We start from the raw sequence: 22,564 nt of genomic DNA, 5'->3' as shown, positions 1-22,564 counted from the left end.
TAGTGGAAGACTTGGACATCACATCTCGGAATAAACCAAGATCTAAACGGTTATTCCAGGCATTAACCCGTTGGGAAGACCACCCTAGTGTGCACTATAAATGGGGAAAACTCATACCTCCCATACTAGAGCCAAACTCTAGCCATGTTACTTGTAACAATGTCCCAAGAGAATCTAAAATCATAATCAAGTTCAAAACTCATACACTATAATTAAGGCATATAAACCACCTTCCATGCACAAGTATTTTGAAACCACACAAACCATGTCTTAGGATTTCAAGTCTAAAATAGCATACCAAATGACAAGTCCTCCTCATAGTATAACATACAATACAACACCACCAACTTATAAATTTAAATCATGCCTAAAAAATAAGTTTTATATATTAAACCTCAACATTTAGTAATCCACAAGAATATAAAATTATCATCACAATAAATATAGCAATTCAAGTCAATAAGAATTTTATATGACATCAATAATTCTACACAATATAAATACATATCATATATGCTTAAATCAATAAATCCTAAGTCAAAGGTGAGAATTTTCTATAATATGCAAGACTACCATATTAAAGCATGTACACAATATATATTAAACCCTAAAGGATTATAAAACACTCAAAGCATAAACATACTACCACCCCTACCTCAATAGAGAATTGAATCTCTATAATCAAAAGTAACTAAGCTTAAAATGGAAAACAAAACTAGGGTTTTATAGAAGGGAGTGAGAGAAAACTTTTACTTCCCAAGGTTTAAGGTATAAGGTGAGTGGAAGGAAGCCAAAATGATGGAATAAGCTTTATGCCAACCTTTTCCTTCAGTGGAGGCTAGGTTCGGATTGAAAGCAAAGGGAACGAAGATGAGAAAAAGAAAAGTGGTAGGTGGATGATCTAGTATTCCTCCACTCATTAGGTATTCTTACACTACCTTTCACACACACACAACACAATACTCAATTTGGTGCCTACATTTGTCACCAATCTATGGCTCCTTCCTAGGCTTAATCCTAAGCCTACACTTGTCAACCATCCAAGCCAACAAGTGCATCTATCTTAGGCCAACAAGTGGATGAATCTCCACCCTCCAAATGTCAAGAGATAAGGCTTCCAAGTCACTCCATCCTAATGCCAACAAGTGGCGCCATGGGAGTGTGACACTTGTCATACTTTCCAAAAATTGCAAAAAGGTCAATTTTTAAATATCTTCCAAATTAAATTACAAAATGGTCCTTAAGACGAAAAATAATTACTTTTCATAATTACGCAAAACCCCAAAAGATTAGAATATTTACAAAAAAAAGGATGCATCCATGTCCTTTACCAAAATGTAAGCAACTAGTATGCTTTTTTACAAAAGTAAAAATACAGTTACCTTAGAAATCAAATATTATGGATGCATGCAAAGCCGGAGTCAAATCCGAGCACAAATAGTGAGGTTATGCAGAGAAAACGATAAACAGGAAAAAGACAAAATTGGGAAAAAGACGAAAAAAGAAATAACCAAAAAAGAAAAAGAAGGAAAATGACCGGGTTATTACAGTATTCTTGCCAGAGCTTCCCCTATGTGTACCGTGCCACTCCATTAGGCAATTCTTCCACTCCCAGTGCATACAGTCGATAGAACCAAGCATACCTGGAAATCCTCACTGCTTCTCTTCTTCAAGTAGCCATGCTATGTCACCTTTGTTGGGTGAGCGTATATACTCCTCTACAAACACAGCAACAATAGTATTATAAAATGCCTTCAAGTATTTAATGGCAGTGCTCTCACCGATTTTAATATACTCATCATGGTGATCGACTGCACAACCATATACGAGTATACGAACAGCAGTTATCATCTTCTGTATAGAAGATAACCCTAGACGACCAGTCACACCCTTTTTTTTTTGGACAAAGTAGTTATCATAAGCTTTGACATCATTAAGGATACGAAGAAAAAGTTCCCGTTGCATCCTGAATCGCCTGTGAAAGTACTCTGGTGGATATATGCAATTCTCATTGAAGTAGTCTTTCATTAGCTGATAGTGGCTTCCCTCTTGATCACGATGAATGTACCGCTTCTTATTACAGACTTGAAATACTTGCTCAACTATCTCTGGCCTCATTGAATTCATAATCTCATAAAATTCGTCTCGATCCTTGATCGGTTGAGTCGATTACAATTATAAATCAACCTTCGCAATAGCACGAATCATTGTAAAATAGGGCTATTGGTCGGGTAAGTCGAACCACTGGGACTGCGCTAATCTATGGTAACCTAAATGTCTAGAGTCTTTTTAGAATGATAGGGGTGTTCATAGAAGATTTGTTGGTTGTCACTTAAGCTATGAAATTAAGGTTCATAAATTAAAAGTTTGCAAGAATTTAAAGGAGATGAAATACGAGTAAAGAGGACCAGGGAAGTGAATCTGCCTCCATCCCTATACACATGCTAGATAAGAGCTAAATTGGGGGAAAACAATATATATATATAGTCATGATACATAGCACACTTGGTTGCTATGTTATCCTCAAGAAATTCATTAAATCAGAAGCAAGCATAATCCATCAAAGGTTAACATGTTTAGACTACCTAGCTAAGGTGTAGCTTAACCACATTTACTTGAATGAAAAACTATCAAGCCCTAGATAAAATGATGAAGCACATGAAGGCAAGAAATAAGCATAAATCATCAAAGGTTTCACCTAAGCAATGATCTATCAAAGTCCTTAACAACATGCCATTAAACCATTTCATAACCTTTCTTCCATTGTCACCATGAAAACTTAAGCAATATGATTAATATAAGATATCATCTACAATTAGATAATCAACTTAGAGAAATCATCCATACATATATCAACATTCATTACAAGACATGAAGTGCTCTTGGTTATGAAAAGACCATAAAAATATACATTGTAATCCCCAAAATATAACTATACTAAGACATGCTTACAAGAGAAGGACTTCATCACCTCCCTAGAAGGAGGTTTAGTTACCCATGGGAGCCTTAGAAGAAGGAAGAAGCTTGGTTGGAACCTCCATTTTCGAGCTCCCTTCCTTTTGCTTCCAGAATTCTTTCTTTTTCTCCTCTTTCTCTCTCCATAAATCTTACAAAGATCAGATATGATATTGTTTGTGTGGTTCCCCCTTTTTGTAAAGACATCTCCTTCCACCAAACAAGGCATAGAAAACCACCAAAAGACATCTCCAACTAACCCATAAAGATGGAAATCAGAGATGAGAGAAACAAGGTGCAAGTGGGCTGAAGTGATGGTTCTCGGATAGGAAGCTGCCCGGAGTTTGAGCGCTCGAACTAAGGACTTCGAGTGCTTGAAGTTAGTCCAGTGAGCTCCTTGCTCTTAACCTATTGTGCACAACTTTGGTAGAACAGCCATAACTTTTTGCTCCGATTTCCAAATGACAAACCGTTTGAAGATTTTGAAAGTTAAATCGAAGCTCTAAATATGTGATGTTTAAATGGAAGACCAGTTCTCGAGTTTGATCGGTCAAAAATGGCTAGCAAAGTCAGATTCTGCTGCTGCCAGAACTTAGCCTTGAGCACATTGCTATTCAAAGATTTGATAAAACACCATTTTTACTCCTTTTTGGCCAATGAACCTGAAAATAAATAAAGGCGTGCAAATAAAGATAATTTACAAAGAATAATCAAAAGATGGATTTAACTAATGCAGCTAAGGGCGCTTCAATATGCAATATTCGGCGCTTATCAATCCTGTTGAATCAACGCAGCAATAAGGTCATCTTCTGAAAAGGATGATGAGGAAGATAAAAAATTAGACTTTGCCAAAGGAAAAGCTTGTGATGGCGAAGCCATTGAAATTTCTGTTTCCCAAGAATTGACTCTAGAGGGGGGGTGAATAGAGTAAATCTCTCAAGATTTGTATATGAGTGAATGAGAGAGGTGAAGAGAAGATTTGATAACAAAAGCTCTCTTTAATTCATTGTGAAGGCTTTCAAATGATGTCTCTTGATTATTAAGACATTCCCCACTCTATTTATAGAGTTTGCAACCTCAATATAGCTGTTAGGAGTTGAATGCACAAAGGTCGAGGAAAATAGAGCCGTTGCAGTTTGAAATCTACAGATTCGACAAAAACCGGTCGACGTATGGCATAAACCGGTCGACGTATGGCACAAACCGGTCGACATATACTATAAACCGGTCGACGTATACTACAAACTGGTAGACGTATGTTATGTTTCTGAAATTTCAGTACTGCATAGATACCGGTCGATGTATGCTTCATGAACCGGTCGACGTATGCATTAAACCAGTTGACGTTTTCTGGTGCATTGACAGTTTTGACAGATGACAGGTTTATGCTTAGGACTTTCAGTACAGGTTATGCTTAGGACTCTCAGTACAGGACATCTGCACACAGCTTATTTCCATTGAAAACATTTAAGTAAATGTCCATTTACTTTAAGTTTACAATGTAAATAAGGAAGTACCCCCCATTTGGATTCAATAAAAAATTCTAGAAAATTGAAATCCAACTAAATCAAAAAATAGAAATTCAGTTTTAGTACAAATTTGGATTTCTGACAATTTTGATAAAAATGAATCCTTATGTAGACCAATGTAGACTTGGTCAAAAATTCTGATAAAATCAGTTTAGGCTAGTTGAAGTATAAAGAGTTATTACTGGAAAAAATTATTTTGAAATAATCAATATTTCAAAAATCCATTTTTCACACTTAGCCAAAAACACAATTTTTCATGACGCGCATTCTGGGGTCCTAATGTCCGTTACCAACTCATGGTAATGAAGGCTTCTCATGCCTCAATTGTTGACCAATACGAATTATATGATTGATGTGCATGGTCTTAGCATTTTTAGCACAAATGATGAGTTCTTTCAAAACTTATGGAAGCTTAGACTAACTCACTCTTTAGCAATGACTTCATGTGCAATTGTGTATGAATGAAGTGCATAGTCTATTGCTAATGGATATAGGAGCATATAAATGATGATATAATATGCATGGTCCTATAAAGATGAGTTTCAAATGGATTCATAAATACTTTGACATTGAATCCTAAACACTCACCATCCTGTTTACCCTTTTCTTCAAGCTTTGTCCATGATCTTTAGGCTTTGAGGTAGTCTTGCTGTCTTCCTTTCTTTGAGTTGCTTTCTTGCTCATTATAGTCCAAGCTATCTTTCTTTGCAACTTCAACTCTTCTATGTATCCATTTCTTTCCTTGATGTGATCTTGAATAATGGAATACTTGGAATGGTCTTTATGATCTTCATTGAGGTTCTTCTTTGAATATAAGTCATCTATAACACTCAATGTGAACATTAGTCCTTAAACACCATTAATGGTTTGTTATCATCAAAACAATTAGATTGTCATTGGATGAAATCCTTAAGGTCAACAATCTCCCCCTTTTTGATGATGACAAAACATTGATGTGTTCATAAGCAAGTGGAGTGGCATTTAAAAAATGCTCCCCCTATCAAAGTGCATTCAATGAGCATAATGTTATAAAATTGCAAACTTGATATATCATAAATCATTTTAGACATAAACATGCATTTAAGATCATTTAACACATCACATATCTCTCCCCCATTGGCATCTCAAAAAGGTGGAAGGTCTAAACAACTTCATTAAGCATTTAGCATTTAGTATAGTGAAGCAATGAAAGCATGAGTTCAATACATCATTAAGGTTCATGCCATATACAAAAGTATACATAAAGAATAAACCCAAGATGGAATATATAGTCAATTAAGCAAAAGTATACAAAAGTATACACAATAGTTCGTAAAAATGAAGCAAGGATTAGTGTAAGCCAAAAGGCAAAAATCTTTAGGTTCATGGCATATACAAAAGTATACATAAAGAATAAACCCAAGATGGAATATATACTCAATTAAGCAAAAGTATACAAAAGTATACATAATAGTTTGTAAAAATGAAGCAAGGATTAGTGTAAGCCAAAAGGCAAAAACCTTTGTAGAGGCAAAGCTAAGAAGTTAAGTGTGCGTCAATCCTAATATATATTTTTCCCATTTGATGCATTCAATAAAGAGGGAAAAATTTTCAAAGTTATGAAAGGTCATATGAATGGAATATAATGACTAAAAAGTCATTTTAAGGCATGTTTTGACAATATACAAGATAAGTCAATTAAGCTAAGCAAATCATGCAATATTCCTTCACAAGAGATTACTAATAATCTCCCGCTATCAATATGCTTCCATTTGCATCATATATTATTCAATGATTATGGAACTAATGGAACAATGAAGCAATGATAGGTAAGGTATGCTTAAGATATATCATGAAACAAGTCGTACTTAAAGACCCTTAATTCATTAATGGAAATGATAAGATGTATTATTTGAAGATCATGGGTTTCCCAAAAGTATATAAGCCAATAAAGAGATGTAATTATAACACATAGGAGCAAGTATGGCTAAAATCATCAAAAATGAGGTCTTGATACCAAAATAACTTCTTTAAGAGATATGGTGAGAGATTGGCTCCATGAATTTTCATGTGGATGAGCTAACTATCTCTTCTAGATGCATTCTTTAAGAAGTGATGTAAAAACATCACATGAAGTTTTAAAGTGCTAAAAATGAATATATCAAAATAGTATATCACTTGTGATATCACATTAGTCATCTAGGCTAGAAAATAGTATCATTTGAATGACATATTCCTAAGACTAAAGAGTCAAATAGATATATAAAATTTAAATTCATGACAATTGAGGAGTTTAAACTCTAGAAGAAATCATGTTTACTCATCATGCTAATTTCAATTTTTTTTGCATGCTAGAGGTAAGCTTCTTTGCACAAATCATAAATGTTGATCCAATGACAGTATATATGATCAATCAACATATTATCATGAATGGTTTTGAAAACACATATATATCAATTTAGTAAAAAACCATCAATCTTGAGAAAATCACTAAGCCTTTCAACGAGAGCTCTAGGAGCTTATTTTTAACAACATAAGGCTATTGAAAATTTTAAACATCTAGTCCAAAATTTATGCATTTCAAGTCCAGATGATTTTTCCTCATAGTCAAGAAAATGAAGTCAATTAAAAATCATTTCTTGCAAAAACATGTAGTATTTTTATTGCTTCAATTGAAAGTCATATGTGTACAAAGACATGTATTCAATTTGTTCTTCTTGGTGTAATCTTTGGGAGTAGTCTAGCTTAGTTACCAATGATACTCAAGATACTTATCAAGATGTTCCAATAATCTTTTGTTCCTTTATCTAGCACATACAGAAATGTTTACCAATGATTGATCAATTGGATGTTGATAAACACTTCAACTCTTAGGAAGACACTACAAATTCTCATTCTTCATTTTCATGAGATGCCTCTTCTAAGAAGTTTTCATGAGTTGAGTTTCTTAGGAAGGCATTAGAAATTTTCATTCTTATTTTTCATGAGATGGTTCTTCCAATGAGACTTGTTCTTTTAGGTTTTCGAGTGAGGACTTATTTAATTATCTTAAGTCTATCTAAACCTTTTCAAGATGAACAACCCCATTTTCTATATGCATGGAAGTGACCCAATAAAGTGGATTAAGCATTTAAGATCATAAAAGCATATTGATAACTTTTTAGACATTGCTACTTTGATAAATTTGATAAGGTTCAAATCAAATAGCATTGATGGTCTACATGAGAAAATGTATGCTTTCCTTTGATGCCATATCTTCCAAAAAGTAAATCTTTAACAAAGATTAGGCATAGTTAATCTAAGGATCACTTGAAAGAAAGAAAATCATTTCATGTTAGCATGTTCAAAACTCATATGCCAAAACACACTACTTTCATGCAAAATATTAAAATCTATAACATAAACATTTTTACATCTATTAGCAACAAGTAGCATATCAAGAGCATCATGCTTAAAATTTCATGATTGAGTTCTTCATATAAAAGCATATTAATGAGAAATGAATTCTTTACCCATGGTACTAACTTCATTAGCTTGGGAGTTATTTCTCAATGTGATGCATTCTTTCTATTTTGTGACTGAGAAGAATTATTGGCATGATATCTCTTTTGTGCTCTAAGCACCAACTTGAGAATCCACTTGTCTTTGAGTCAAAAGGATTTTAAACCTATAAAACATACTTAAGTTGCATTCTTGGTACCCAAATCTTTTAGGGTCCTCACTAGTTAGTACACATGATATGGTTCCTTTTGGAACTTAATTCAATAAAGCGCAAATATGGTACTCTCATTAATTAACATGTTTCAAGCAAAATTAGAATTCTAAATGACTCTAGCATTTGTCAATTCAATAAATAGACATGCTTATGGTTGCATACAACTCAATGAATCAATATGAAATTAATAGGAATTTAGTGAGGTAGCACAATTTCATATTTAAATCATGATCAAAAGTACTATGTGCACTGTCTATGAAAAAAGAATTTAGAATTGACAATGAGATTCTTCCTAGGTAGGTAAAATGAATAAGGTGCCCCTTTTTAGAAATTCTTAAGCATTCAACAATTTAGAAGGAAAATACATTCTTTGCATAATCACATATTCATTAGAGGACTCATTTGAAAGAAATGTTTTTCTTGAGAATTACACTTTTCAAACCAATTGTGTCTAATTCTAAGTGTAGTATGCCAAATGCAATTTCAAGTTTGTAATGAATAAAACAATTTTCAATCAATAAATCAAAAAAAAAAAAAATCATAATAATTGAACACTTGTACCAATTAAACAAGATAATATAAGAATCCCACAATATATAGATATAGCACATCATGATTAAAAATCATCTTTTTGGGAAATTTATATCATGTATGGTCTTTTGGGTACAATAAATTCATTTACAAAGACTCTCCATATGTAATAATCTAAAGCCTTGAGATACATTTTCATTTAGCCTTTTAATGATCATAATTGATTCCAACATGCTATGCAAATAAATAATCAAGCAATTCATAGCATGGAAATATTGTGTGGAGTTTTATCAATTACCTTGTCCTTGGGATTATTCCCAAGTGTGATGCTTCCTTCCTAATCCTTGATTGAAAAAGATGCCATCAAGTAACCCTATAAGGAAAGGTTACAAATTCTCCTTTTGGTACCCAAATTTTCTTAGGTCCATGTGAGTTAGGCAATGGAACATAAGTTCCTTTTGGAACCCAAATCTTCTTTGACCTCAACTTCTTTTTAAATGGACAATCATCAATCTTATGTCCTAATCTTTTACAATAATTACATTTAGAGGATTGGGTACCACTCTTGACAAAAGATCATATAAAGGCTTTCTTCTTCTTAACAAGCATGCATCTTTAGTGTGAGAATCATATTGTATCTCATTTTTTACGAAGACACTTCTTTGATTACTAAGCATAGTACTCAAATTCTCCTTTTTTTTGGTAAACTTTGCTAAAATATCATTTTGATCATCAATGATTTTCTTTAATGACTCATTTTCGGAAATAAGATCAATTGATGAAAACTCATTAGAGAATACACATTTCATCTCATTTTTCAATGACTCATTTTCAATTTGAATCTTTTCTAATTTTTGCACAAGATAATGATTTTCTTTTTTCAAAGAGTCATTTTCTATTTGAACTTTTTCATGACTTTGAGAGAGATCATGGTTTTCTTTTTTAAAAGATACACATTTCATAAGCATTGTTTCTAGCACACCATGTAACTCTTTAAACGCATTATACAAATCATTATGCTCATCAACTAATTTATTATAGGAAGTTTCTAAATCAAAAGATTCATGATTAGAATTTACCTCATCTTCATTGGCTATGAGACAATGATTAATCAACTCTTTGATGTTATTTGCTTCTTTGGTAGAAGCTTGAAGAGCAATACTCTTCTTTTGCATTGTATCACTTTCTTCACTATAAGTGGATGAGATAGTTCTACTAATAACATTCAAATGATTACTAATGTTAGTAAAACTATAATATATCTCATTTATGCTAGAGAGTTCATTTATATTTGATTCATTATCATGACTTAATCCAACATAGGCTAATTCAAGCAAGTTCCAAATTTCTTTAGCCGTTTTACAAAAGATAATTTTATTGAACTCATTTTTGCTTAATGCACAATAAAGATAACATATGGCTAAAGCATTACATTGAATTAATCTATGATCATTTTCATCCCATTCCTCTTTTGATTTAGGAATTTTATTTCCTTCAATAACTTTGGTTGGGATATGACCACCATTTTCTACAACTTTCCATAAATCAATATCAATACTTTTTAAAAAGGCCCTCATTCTAATTTTCCAATAGATATAATCATTTCCATCAAAACAAGGAGGTTGATCATTGGATTGTCCTTCTAAGTATTTGATAATACCATTGTTGGCCATGATCGTACTCTAAGACGATTAAGTCTTCTAATTAGAGTTAGGCTCTGATACCAATTGTTTCCCAAGAATTGACTCTAGAGGGGGGGTGGTGAATAGAGTCAATGACAGACAATATAAAAAATCAATTATAAGCAAAGTACTTAACACAATTGGTGCAATTATAAAGATATGAAATAAGTAATTAAATAGCACAATTATAAGATAGATAAGAGAAGAGAAATTGCAAACATTGACTCGGCGATTTTAGCGAGGTTCGGAAACTCGTACTCCTCGGTTCAAGACTCCTCTTGAGACTTCCCAATCCACTATGGTTTCCCCTTACGGGTGGAGAGCAAACATTTACATGAAGCAAGACCTTACTTCTTTTCCTTGCTAGGAGAACACCCTTCTCCTAGGCTTCTTTTGGGTCACACCAACCCTTACAAGTTTGTAGAAAAGATTGTAATTGAAATACAAGATTGAATCTCTCTCAAGATAGATATACAAGTGCAAGCTCACAAGAAATATCTCTCAAAGATTGATGTACAAACTTTAGCTCTCAACTAGAGTATATATGAATATAAGTGAAGCTCAAACTCTATAAATGATATGAATAAGAGAAGATGATATAAATGAAGAACAAAAGCTCTAATGAACTCAATAAGATCTCTCAAGTGTAGAATAGAACAAAAGGTCTATGAAGATTCGAATTAGAGCAAAATCCCTTTGAATCCTTAGCTAAATCTCTCAATATTTGTATATGAGTGAATAAGAGAGATGAAGAGAATATTTGAGAACGAAAGCTCTCTTTAATGCAATGTGAAGGCTTTCAAATGATGTCTCTTGATTATTAAGACATTCCCCACTTTATTTATAGAGTTTGCAAGCTCAATATAGCTGTTAGGAGTTGAATGTACAAAGGTCGAGGAAAATAGAGCCGTTGCAGTTTGAAATCTGCAGATTCGACAAGAACCGGTTGACGTATGGCATAAACCGGTCGACGACCGGTCGATGTATACTACAAACTGGTCGACGTATGTTATGTTTCTGAAATTTCAGTACTGCCTAGATACCGGTCAACGTATGCTTCAAACCGGTCGACGTATGCTTCATGAATCGATCGACGTATGCATTAAACCAGCCGACATTTTCTGGTGCATTGACAGTTTTGACAGATAACAGGTTAATGCTTAGGACTTTCAGTACAGGTTATGCTTAGGACTCTTAGTACAGGACATCTGCACACAACTTATTTCCATTTAAGTAAATGTCTTTACTTTAATTTATATGTCCATTTACTTTAAGTTTATAATGTAAATAAGGAAGTACCCTCCATTTGGATTTAATAAAAATACTAGAAAATTGAAATTCAACTAAATCAAAATATAGAAATTCAGTTTTAGTACAAATTTAGATTTCCGACAGTTTTAGTAAAAATGAATCCTTATGTAAACCAATGTAGACTTGGTCAAAAATTCTGATAAAATCAGTTTAGGCTAGTTGAAGTATAAAGAGTTATTACCGGGAAAAATTATTTTGAAATAATCATTATTTCAAAAATTCATTTTTCACACTTAGCCAAAAACACAGTTTTTCATGACGCGCATTTTGGGGTCCTAATGTCCGTTACCAACTAATGGTAATGAAGGCTTCTCATGCCTCAATTGTTAACCAATATGAATTATATGATTGATGTGCATGGTCTTAGCATTTTTAGCACAAATGATGAGTTCTTTCAAAATTTATGCAAGCTTGAACTAACTCACTCTTTAGCAATGACTTCATGTGCAATTGTATATGAATGAAGTGCATAGTCTATTGCTAATGGATATTGGAGCATATGAATGATGATATAATATGCATGGTCCTATAGAGATAAGCTTCAAATGAATTCATAAATACTTTGACATTGAATCCTAAACACTCACTATCCTGTCTACCCTTTTCTTCAAGCATTGTCCATGATCTTTAGGCTTTGAGGTAGTCTTGCTGTCTTCCTTCCTTTGAGTTGCTTTCTTGCTCATTGTAGTCCAAGCTATCTTTCTTTTCAACTTCAACTCTTCTTTGTATCCATTTCTTTCCTTCATGTGATCTTGAATAATGGAATACTTGGAATGGTCTTTATAATCTTCATTGAGGTTCTTCTTTAAATATAAGTCATCTATAACACTCAATGTGAACATTAGTCCTTAAACACCATTGATGGTTTGTTATCATCAAAACAATTAGATTGTCATTGGATAAAATCCTTAAGGTCAACAATTTCAAAATTGATAAAGATGGATAATGATATTTTGCTATAATGGAGAGAGATGAATGTAGTGATGATTTTCAGATAAGTAAATGAGTATTCATTATATAAGATGAAAAATATAGCCGTAAGAAATATAGCCGTTTATGAAAAGTTTTTTAAAAAATAATTAATTTAAATTTAAATTTTTAATTTTTAAATTTTTTTTTTCAACCGGCGAGCTTGATGGAGTGCAACATTTCTAGAGAGTGAAAGCTGCTGATGTGGCTCTTAGAAAAGCTGAAGTGGCATTTTTAGAGAAATAAAATCCAGAGAGGTTGGTGCAGATGGCCTAAATCAGTGAGAGGGACATATAAATAAGTTATTATATTAATTTTGAACTTTTAAAGAGGAACAAATTCACCTTTGAGAGACTAATGTTGTAAGGTCATTTGACCATCGTGGAGGCTAGTCAAATGATAGGCCCACACAAAAAAATGTTTGCAAATGTGTTATCTACTAGGTGTGTGCCCCCACTTAATTTTTTTCTCTTTTTTTCTTTTGTTTAAAATGATGGGTCCCATGTTTAGATGATTATATTTCCTCTAGCAATAAAAAAGAATAGTTATATTTATAAAGGTTAAGTGCAAAAAACATCCATTTACTATCAATATAATTCAAAACGGTCCCTGTGTGGTAAAAAACCCTATGCTATCAATATATTTTTTGTGTAAATAGGTCCCTGTGTGGTATAAAATAACGATAACACCCTCACTTCATTTGAATAAATTAGTAATTATAAATACAGGCCATGTAAAATGACCCTTTTATCCACTTATCAAAAAAAAAATTAAAAAAAAAACCTTATCTTAATTAGACTGACGATTCATTGCAACGAAGAAATTCAACGTGGTGGAGTTGGCTAGGGCTTCGGGGATGGTCCATGGAGGAAGATTAGGGTTCATACTGATGCTCAATATTTGTAGTCCAGGAAGACTTGTTCAAGGGATGTGAGGTTTGAGAGAGAGGGTAAGGGGCCAGAGAAACTGGTTTCATTGGAGAGAGAAGGTTTTGAGGTGAGAGGGCTGGTTGAGATTGGAGGGTAACTCACCGGAGAGATATTTGGAGGAGAGGTTGATGTTAGAGACCCGGCCGGAGGAGTCGCTGGAGACACCGGTCCACTCGCAGTGGTTGGAGCTGGACAGCATTGGGGAGATGGATTTGGCAAGCTTGACCATGACGGAAGTACAAAAACAAATACAGAGCACTCTTTTATTTCTTTCTTTGCCACCAAGAAAGAGGGTTAATTGAATCAGATTCTTGCCCTAATCTTAGAGCTATCATTGAGACATTAAAGAGATGAGAGAGAGAGAGCCAACAACGCAGAAATTAAACGTGATCAAAATCACATTTTGATTGCAGAATAAGGTCTACAAGACCAAGACAAACACGACGCTGCAAATAAAAGCCACAAACGACGTTACACGTGCCTACACATGCCACTTGAAGTTCTGCGCGTAGATTTCACGCGCCCCACGCGTCTTCTCCGGCGAAAATCCAATTCCGGTGAATTTTCCAACAAGAATCCAGTCACATCTCCGACGAGTTGAGCTGTTCAATCAGTACCAGCCGAGCCAAGCCATATAAGGGGGTTATATGCACATATGGGTGAGGGGCAAAATGGGAATCAAAAGGGTAAAATAGAGTTTTCATATTTAGTTTTTGTCAAAAAGTGGTCAGATGGGCTTATTTGCATCGTTTTTGAATTTTATGGACCTTATTTCCTGCTAAAATCTGTGTCCTATCTTTTATTCTCTTTACCTTAATCAATATGAAAAAGGGCATTCTCAGTATAGCAAGCGTATTATTCCAATGAAACAGATTACACCAAAGAGATTGCCCTTGTAAAGTCACTTCTGAGAACTATTTCGAAATAAGAGATCTATTTCTTTCATTTGACTATATAGTCTTTCAGGTCTCTTTTCTATGGTCTACTAAGGTAGATGAAAAGAAAGAGGAAGTGAAGACGGTGTAAAACTGCACATGAACATTATTATATTCCATACCTAAAATCCTAAGAGCACCAAACAAATCACAACCAACAAAACACAGAGACACAGCAACCCAAAACCTCCATCGCCACCACCCATCACCCCCTACTGCAAAACTTAAACCATCGACACCCTAGTCGCCACTACAACCTAATCACAGAGAACCCAAGGAACAAAAACCAAACCCACCATCGGAATTACCTAGTTACAGCATCGCCGTCCTCGAAATTGTTGGTTGTTGTCATTGGAATTGTGAATCCTTCGTCGCCGGAATCTGTATAACCATGGTCATCAGAGCCTGAAATCACCATCTTCATAAATTAAACCAATGAAGAACAGGTTTTTGTGTTGATTTTAAACAGAGAGAAAAGAGGGGTGGGTGATGGGAAAGAGAGAGATAGGAGGAGGAAGGGTGGAAATTGATGGTTGTGGCAGTGGTTTCAGTTAGCTAGGGCTTGAGGATAAGGAGCAGAAGAGGGGTTTTGATGGGCTGCAACATAAACGAGATTTTTTTTTTAAAAAAAAAAATAAATTAATTAATTAATAGTGCTATAGTAGAGAAAGCTCACAAAATTATAAAGTACTTTCTAAAAATAAAAAATAAAAGTATTTTATTAAACATATTTTTTACTTTTGATTCTCAATTTTAAAAATTAGGAATTATTTCTGTTAGTGAACAGGGCAGCGAGCCAAACAAAATGCACAATACCAAATGCCCTAAGGGTTGTTAGTTTGGCTAGAATGTCACAATTATAGATTGATATGATTATATATATATATATAATTCATTTCGTCCCATAAAAGTGTTAAGTCTTTTTATTTTTGGTTGACGCAAAATAATTGTTTCAATTCAAAATTCAATATAATAATTTTTAATATTTTAAATTTGCCCTTCTTATTTTAAAGTTGTAAAAACAATTAAAATTTAACGTAAGACATATTTGAAAATTCATTCGTGTTCAAAAATTAAACTAAAAGCTCTTAAAAAATAAAATTTTTAAAAAAGAGTAATTTTTGTAGAATGGAGGGAGTATATATATATATATATATATTGTTTTTCCTCTCTATATATAAAACTGGATGCATGTTTGACGGAAAAAGGATAGAGGTTGTTTGGTATTGATTAGGATAGTTGTCCATGTTTGGTCGGTGTGGCGAGGCAATACGAATGCGAATCCTCTCTCTTGTTCTCACGCCTTCTGTGTATTCTTTTAATTGCAATATTAAATTTAGTAGAATACATAATATTACAGTGCAATATATGCAAAATATTGCGTCAGTTATAACAATGTTAAATCACAAATTCTAACATAGTCAAATTATTGTTATATTGTCAATTAAAAATTCATACATTCAGAATTTAAAATTGTTACATTGTCAATTTAAGCGTATGTAGATGAGATAGAACCTATGTCGCATGGACATAGGATACCGATAACACGTCAAATTTTAAAAAAGTAAGACATGGGTACAGCGTGGATACGATTACATATAAATATAAACATTTGTTTTTATACATTTATTCAGTAATAATATTATAAAATTTTAATTCATTAGTATAATTTCTATAATAAGAGTTGTTATGAAATGAATTAGAAAATGAAATTATGTCATTATTGTAATGATTTTTATATTATGTATACCATTACTTCACTACTTTGTCATAATAATATTCATATTATTTTCAAGATGACTATGTAGATTTGTCTTAGAAATGTTCGGGAAAGTGTTAGCGAAATGCCTGAAATAATAAAATTATTTTTTGTTTATGGACACGTATATGAAGTGTCGGACACGTATTCGAAGAGTTTGGATGTCTGACATGGATACGACTCCTTCGTAGAAGTGTCCGTGCTTTCTAGAATAGAACAAAAAGAAAAACATGGTTACACTTGTTTCATGTTTTGTATTGCGGTTGGTGTACTGTAACAAAACAAAATATCCCAATGCTTTTGATAACTTTTTGTTATAATTTAAATAATAGGTTTGTTAACCGGAAAGAAATTCAAATTGAAAACACTAAATTGATGTTGATATTTTCTATTTTTTTGGCTCAGTGGCAAAAATATTATAGCAGTGAATAATACAAAAAAATAAAAAATGAAACAAAAAGCAAACTACCATTGGTGAGCTTTTTTAAATAGCCATTTTGTTTCTCATTTTTACTAAACATATCTACCCACCATCACTCATCCACAGTAAAATCATATTTGGGAGTCAACAATGATGCGAGGGATGCTCTCCCTTACCTCCTCACAATTGCCTCAATCAAGCCACCATAGATTTATTTAGGTTGTTTTAGCACACAGATTCCAGATAAAAAGGGACTCTAGCACGGTGTGAGAGCCAATTTTGTGCAAGCAACAACAAAACAATATTCCTTTTTAACAACTCCGTAGTTTTTCAATTGTGGAACTCCTTGCTTGTGATTGAGAATTATATCACATTTTTTGTGACCGATTATCGGTTTAGCAAGCCCTGGCCTTGACTATACAAACACTTTCACTCTGGTCGTTAAACCACCATTTGTGTGGTCCTTAGCTTGGCCCTTGCTCATGGTTGGCCCCTCCCTCCACTCAATGTCAACTGTGCTTTCCTTCATGGCACTCTCCGTGAAGAGGTCTACATGTCTTATTGTTACAGACAATGAGATGTCTTTCATCTCCAAGTTTATTGGTGATCTCTCTCACGGATTTTCTATCAAAGATTTGGAGTCCCTCCATTACTTTTGGTGTGAAGGACATTTCTAAACCAACTGGAATTCTTTTTTTCTCACAACATAAATATATCACATCTTGTTGCTCGCACCGACATGCAAGGTGCCAAGGAGGTTTCGACTTCGTTGTCCTCCACCGAACCTCTTCACCAGAGGCGGATCTAGGAATGTTGGGTTGGGGGGGATGGGGCTAACTTTTACAGCCTTAGTGTGAAGCAGTGATGGACTCATAATTTTTTTTTGAGAGGGGGCTTCGTCGAAGAATAAAATAAAAAAAACTATACACAAATTTGAAAAAAAAAAATTGTGAAGTGGGCCATTTTAAAAATTGAGTGGGGACATTTTGAAATTTTAACTTTTAATATAAATTAGAAAAAAATACAGTGGGGGGCATAGCCCCTTTTGCTCCGCCCCTACTCTTCATCTTCCTGATAGTTCTTCTCCGGCTGATGCTATCACCTATCGCACTACTATTGGGGCTTTCCAATATCTCTACACCCGCCTTGACAAAGCCTTTACAGTCAACAAACACTCTCAATTCATGCACAAGCCGTCCCAAACTCATTGGGCAGCAACTAGGCGCATTCTCCGCTATCTCAAAGGCACGCTTTAGCATGATCTCTTCCTCAAGCGTCGGGTTCCTCTCACTCTCCATGTCTTCTCCTATGCGGATTGGGCTAGTAATTGTGATGATTGTACTACCACCTCTGCCTATGTCGTTTATCTTGGGGGCAATGCAATTTCCTGGAGTTCTAGGAATCAACGATCAATGGTTCGCTCCTCTGCCGAAGCCGAGTACCGTGCTGTTGCAGCCACCGCTACTGAGCTCTCTTGGGTTCAATCACTCCTTGGTGAGATTGAATAACCTTTGATCTCTCCTCATCAAAAGTCAACACCAGTAATATCCACCAATCATTTATCCTGATTACTGCAGATTGATTTTAATAATCATTTATCCTGATTACTACAGATTGATTTTAATATTGGAACTACCTTAAATCTTGTCTTTATGTTATAACCATCACTTGATTGAATATTTATCTAATGAAATTGTGAAGCCAATTACTTATGCTTCTTTAATTCTTGAAGTCAAATATGATTCCCAATAGGATATATAAAACCAGTCTTGGGACAGTTTTAGACTTGACACTGGAGGAGACATTGGAGAAACTCATATGGGCCACACAATTTTGTTCTTTGGGTCGAATCGCTCCCCTGGAGGAGACATTGGAGAAACTCATATGGGCCACACAATTTTGTTCATTGGGTCGAATCGCTCCCCCCGTTTTAGGAAGAAAAGGTTATACCAATTATCACCTAGAAAAAAACCATGTTGTTGGCCATTTTTAGGGATGATTTTGTGCAACATTTTCAAATATATTTGAAATAAGCTGAACTTTTCTTCAAGAACTAAAGTAATTAATAACATAGAAAATGTCAAAGAAAAATTCTCCAAACATCTTAAATTATCAAAATGACCCCAATAACAAGAAAAAATAAAATCAAACCCCCAAGCAAGAAAATCATTTTTCTTAAAACCCTCGGATTATTTCATTCAGTCCACTTAAAGCCAACTCAAACCCACCAGTGGACCAGTCGACTGGGCCATCCACTAGGCCCATTAACATGTCTCGCACAAATTTTCAGTTCAGGCAAAGAGAAATTTTACAACGTGACGTGGCAAATCCCCTTCTGAAGTTCTAGATTCTGGTGTGACGTGTACGGTGACGGAGAATCCGACACAACTCGGAAATTCTTACCTCACTGCTGAAGTAAGCCGAAGCCATGCCCCTAACTATATAAACGCCTCCACTCCCCGCCATATTAGTACAATCTCTCCTCTCTCTCTCTCTCCCTCCCTCTCCCTTCTGGGGTTTTAGTTTCTCTTTCTATACTTCCATTCCTTTCACATATCCGAATACCTCTTTGCTAATTTAATGGCGAAATCACCAGAAACACAGCACCCAATTGAGGCCCTTGGATGGGCAGCCAGAGAACCAGCTGGTTCTCTTGCACCCTTCAAATTCTCCCGAAGGTATAACCAATTTCTCGAATTAACATATCTTGTTATAATACAGTAATGATCTATTGTTCACCGGTGAATAAGAAACTTTCTCCACAGTAATATTTCTTATAATTGTCTGATTTGAGGGTGTGTTTGGATTATAATGATTATTATATGATGATGTTGCAGGACAACTAGTGATAAAGATGTGAGGTTCAAAGTTCTGTATTGTGGGATATGTCACTCTGATCTTCACAATATCAGGAATGATTTTGGCGGCTGCAAATTTCCTCTTGTACCAGGGTATGACTTGAGATCTTTGGCTCTTAGTTATTTATTTATTTATTTATTATTTGATAGTTTCGGTAAAGGAGCACACACCCATTTTATTTTATCTGGAGTCAAACACTTAACCTTCCATTTGAGGAGAAGAATTTATACCATTTAGGCTACTGTGATAGTGGTCGAAATTAAAAATTAATAAAAATCACAAGTCCTTTTGAGTTTAGACCTTCACTTTTGTTTCATTGTATATTTGAATAAAGATCATTATCTATGAATAACACTATTTGACAGAGTGAGCTTTATATGTATATGTACATGGGTATGCACATAATGCATTTGTTCACCAAAATCCCCTTTTCCTTCTACAACCAAATATAAAGGCGGGTATAGCAATAATCCTAGAAAAAAATATAATAATTTACTTTTTATTTTATTTTCCTATGTCAGCTTGCATTAAAACACAAAAACAAAAATACAGCACAACAATTGAAGGTATACACTCATATTACAACTGAAAAAGACCACTTCCAAAAGTCAAAAATGATTAAAAAAGAAGAAGTTAACTACAGAAAGCCTATAATCCAAATGAAAACTAACAAACAAAACCTCAGTTGATGATTAATAAAATTTTAGTGTTATAATAAAATTTTAGAAGTGATTAAATTTTTAGGTAATTCAAACGAAAACAAACAAATCCAGCCTATAATCCAAATGAAAACAATCAAACAAAATATAATAAAATTTCCACTGATATGATTAATGAATTTTAAGCTTATGGTGTGTTTGATACGAAATAAGTAATAGTATAAAGTCAGTTGAAGATTAAATATTTGATGCCATGAATCTGATTAAGAAATTAACTCTTCCAAAAGCCTAAATACACTTAATATATTGACATGTTAAGAGAATTGATTGATGCAGGCATGAGATTGTTGGGGTAGTAACAGAGGTAGGTAGCAAGGTACAGAAGTTCAAAGTTGGAGACAGAGTGGGTGTGGGATGTATGGTTGGATCATGTGGCTCATGCGACCAGTGCGCCACCAATCTTGAAAATTACTGCCCCAAAATGATACTCACCTACAAGGGAACATACCATGATGGAACAATCACATATGGAGGTTACTCTGATCACATGGTTGCCGACGAGCATTTCGTGGTCCACATCCCCGATAACTTGCCTCTTGAAGCTGCTGCTCCTCTCTTGTGTGCTGGGATCACAACTTACAGCCCCCTCAAGTATTTTGAGCTTGACAAGCCTGGTCAGCATTTGGGCGTGGTAGGTCTAGGCGGGCTTGGTCACGTCGCAGTGAAGTTTGCAAAGGCTTTTGGTGCTAAGGTGACAGTCATCAGTACATCCCCTAACAAGAAGGAGGAAGCCATTGAACATCTCGGTGCTGATTCATTTTTGGTGAGCCGTGACCAAGATCAGATGCAGGTAACCAATTCTATTTTTACCCAATGTATGTCACATTTAGGCATATATGCTGTTAGTTAGAACTTTATGGAAAATCTTGACAATGCATTAGTACTTATGTGTTGATATGATGAATGTTTGTAGGCTGCAGTGGGCACAATGGATGGTATTATCGATACTGTTTCTGCTATTCATCCTCTCATGCCTTTGATTGCTTTATTGAAGTCACATGGGAAGCTTGTTTTGGTCGGTGCACCAAAAGCACTTGAACTACCTGTTATGCCTTTGCTTTTGGGTAAGCATATGAAATCATTATGGCTATGTCCGGTTGCACGGAAATGGAGCATTGGAATTAGAATTGGAATTCAATTTTCAAAGTTGTTTTTCTCCAATTCCAATTCCAAGACTCCAATTCCATGCAGCCAAACATAGCATAATAAACTTTTGTTGAGTAGTGCTTGAAGTCATACACATTACCATTCTTGCCCCTGTTTTATACTGTTTAGTGTTCTGACTAGTAGCTAAATGGGAATGTGGAATGACAGGAAGGAAGATAGTTGCTGGGAGTCTTATTGGGGGTTTGAAGGAGACACAAGAAATGATTGATTTTTCTGCAAAGCACAACGTAAAACCGGACATTGAAATCATTCCAATGGATTATGTGAACATTGCCATGGAGCGTCTTGAGAAAGCTGATGTCAAATACAGGTTTGTCATCGATGTTGGGAACACATTAAAAGTCGACTGAAAGTCTTGTGGCTTCTGAACTTGGGGTATTTTTTGAGAGTGGATCTGGTTTGTATGGGGCTTGATGATGTTTTTACTTTAGTTGATGAATCCATGTTTGTATTTTTAAGCTTTGTTTCCTATAACATTAGAATTGTAACCAAAGGATCAACATTGTCTTTGGATTTCGTTACGAATAAGTAAATAAAGAACTTTGTTTGCCAATTTTGGAGATACAACCTTGATTGTTGTTCGGTTTGATTTCAATAGTTTGCTATTTCGATTTTGACAAGGATGTTTTATGTCTATTGATTTTCATATTTATGATATCTCTAGCCTAGGATGAGATCTTTCAATTGAGCATGAATTTGATGTCCAACTTGGCCCCGATTTTGGAAACAGAGGAACTTAGAAAGAGAGTGGGTAGATGTTTCAATTTAGACGTTGGATGGGTGGAAGATCCGAATTGTAGGGAAATTTTGGGAAGGCTTAGAGTTATGACTACACTAGACTTACGGTTCAGATTAAAAGCCAAGGTCGGTAAGTTTAAAGAAGAGCTAAAAGAGGTGGAGTAAAGCAAAAAATTGGAATTACAACAGCTTATTACAAACACCGAGGAAGAAATCAAGCAAGTTCAGGAATCAAGTGAGCTTGATGCTGCAAATGTGTTGACACCCATTTTGGTAAATTGCATGTGCAGTGACGTGGCAGTGGTTTGAACCAAAGGTGGATGATATTTTAACATGGATTAAAATTGGAATTGCATGCAAGGGTGG

At 34.5% G+C, this 22,564-nt stretch overlaps 2 protein-coding genes across 2 annotated transcripts; one reads left to right on the top strand and one right to left on the bottom strand.

Annotated features, from left to right (window-relative positions):
• Positions 1-1,653: 1,653 nt before the first annotated feature.
• On the bottom strand, positions 1,654-2,127 carry LOC132316595 (uncharacterized). Its single transcript, XM_059815072.1, has one exon. It carries the CDS (start codon positions 2,125-2,127, stop codon positions 1,654-1,656), a length of 474 nt encoding a protein of 157 aa, XP_059671055.1.
• A 17,100-nt stretch (positions 2,128-19,227) lies between these two features.
• On the top strand, positions 19,228-22,015 carry LOC132267646 (8-hydroxygeraniol dehydrogenase-like). Its single transcript, XM_059768780.1, has 5 exons — positions 19,228-19,393; positions 19,553-19,666; positions 20,570-21,083; positions 21,207-21,357; positions 21,608-22,015. The coding sequence occupies exons 1-5, from the start codon at positions 19,296-19,298 to the stop codon at positions 21,808-21,810; spliced, it is 1,080 nt and encodes a 359-aa protein (XP_059624763.1). The 5' UTR covers positions 19,228-19,295; the 3' UTR covers positions 21,811-22,015.
• Positions 22,016-22,564: the final 549 nt, after the last annotated feature.

The sequence above is a fragment of the Cornus florida genome, unplaced genomic scaffold (genome assembly GCF_030987335.1).
Source record: "Cornus florida cultivar Cherokee Brave unplaced genomic scaffold, ASM3098733v1 CherokeeBrave_3.0.0_Hap2_Chr07, whole genome shotgun sequence".
NCBI lineage: Eukaryota > Viridiplantae > Streptophyta > Magnoliopsida > Cornales > Cornaceae > Cornus > Cornus florida.
Note: the sequence above shows the minus strand (reverse complement) of the source record. Positions and strands in the feature narration are given on the sequence as shown.

Bases quoted from the DNA above. Each gene is read 5' to 3' on its own strand.
- LOC132316595 (XM_059815072.1), bottom strand. From the start codon at position 2,127: ATGAATTCAATGAGGCCAGAGATAGTTGAGCAAGTATTTCAAGTCTGT.
- LOC132267646 (XM_059768780.1), top strand. From the start codon at position 19,296: ATGGCGAAATCACCAGAAACACAGCACCCAATTGAGGCCCTTGGATGG. The intron at 19,394-19,552 runs GTATAACCAATT...ATGATGTTGCAG, and splicing joins CCCTTCAAATTCTCCCGAAG to GACAACTAGTGATAAAGATG. The intron at 21,084-21,206 runs GTAACCAATTCT...GAATGTTTGTAG, and splicing joins GTGACCAAGATCAGATGCAG to GCTGCAGTGGGCACAATGGA.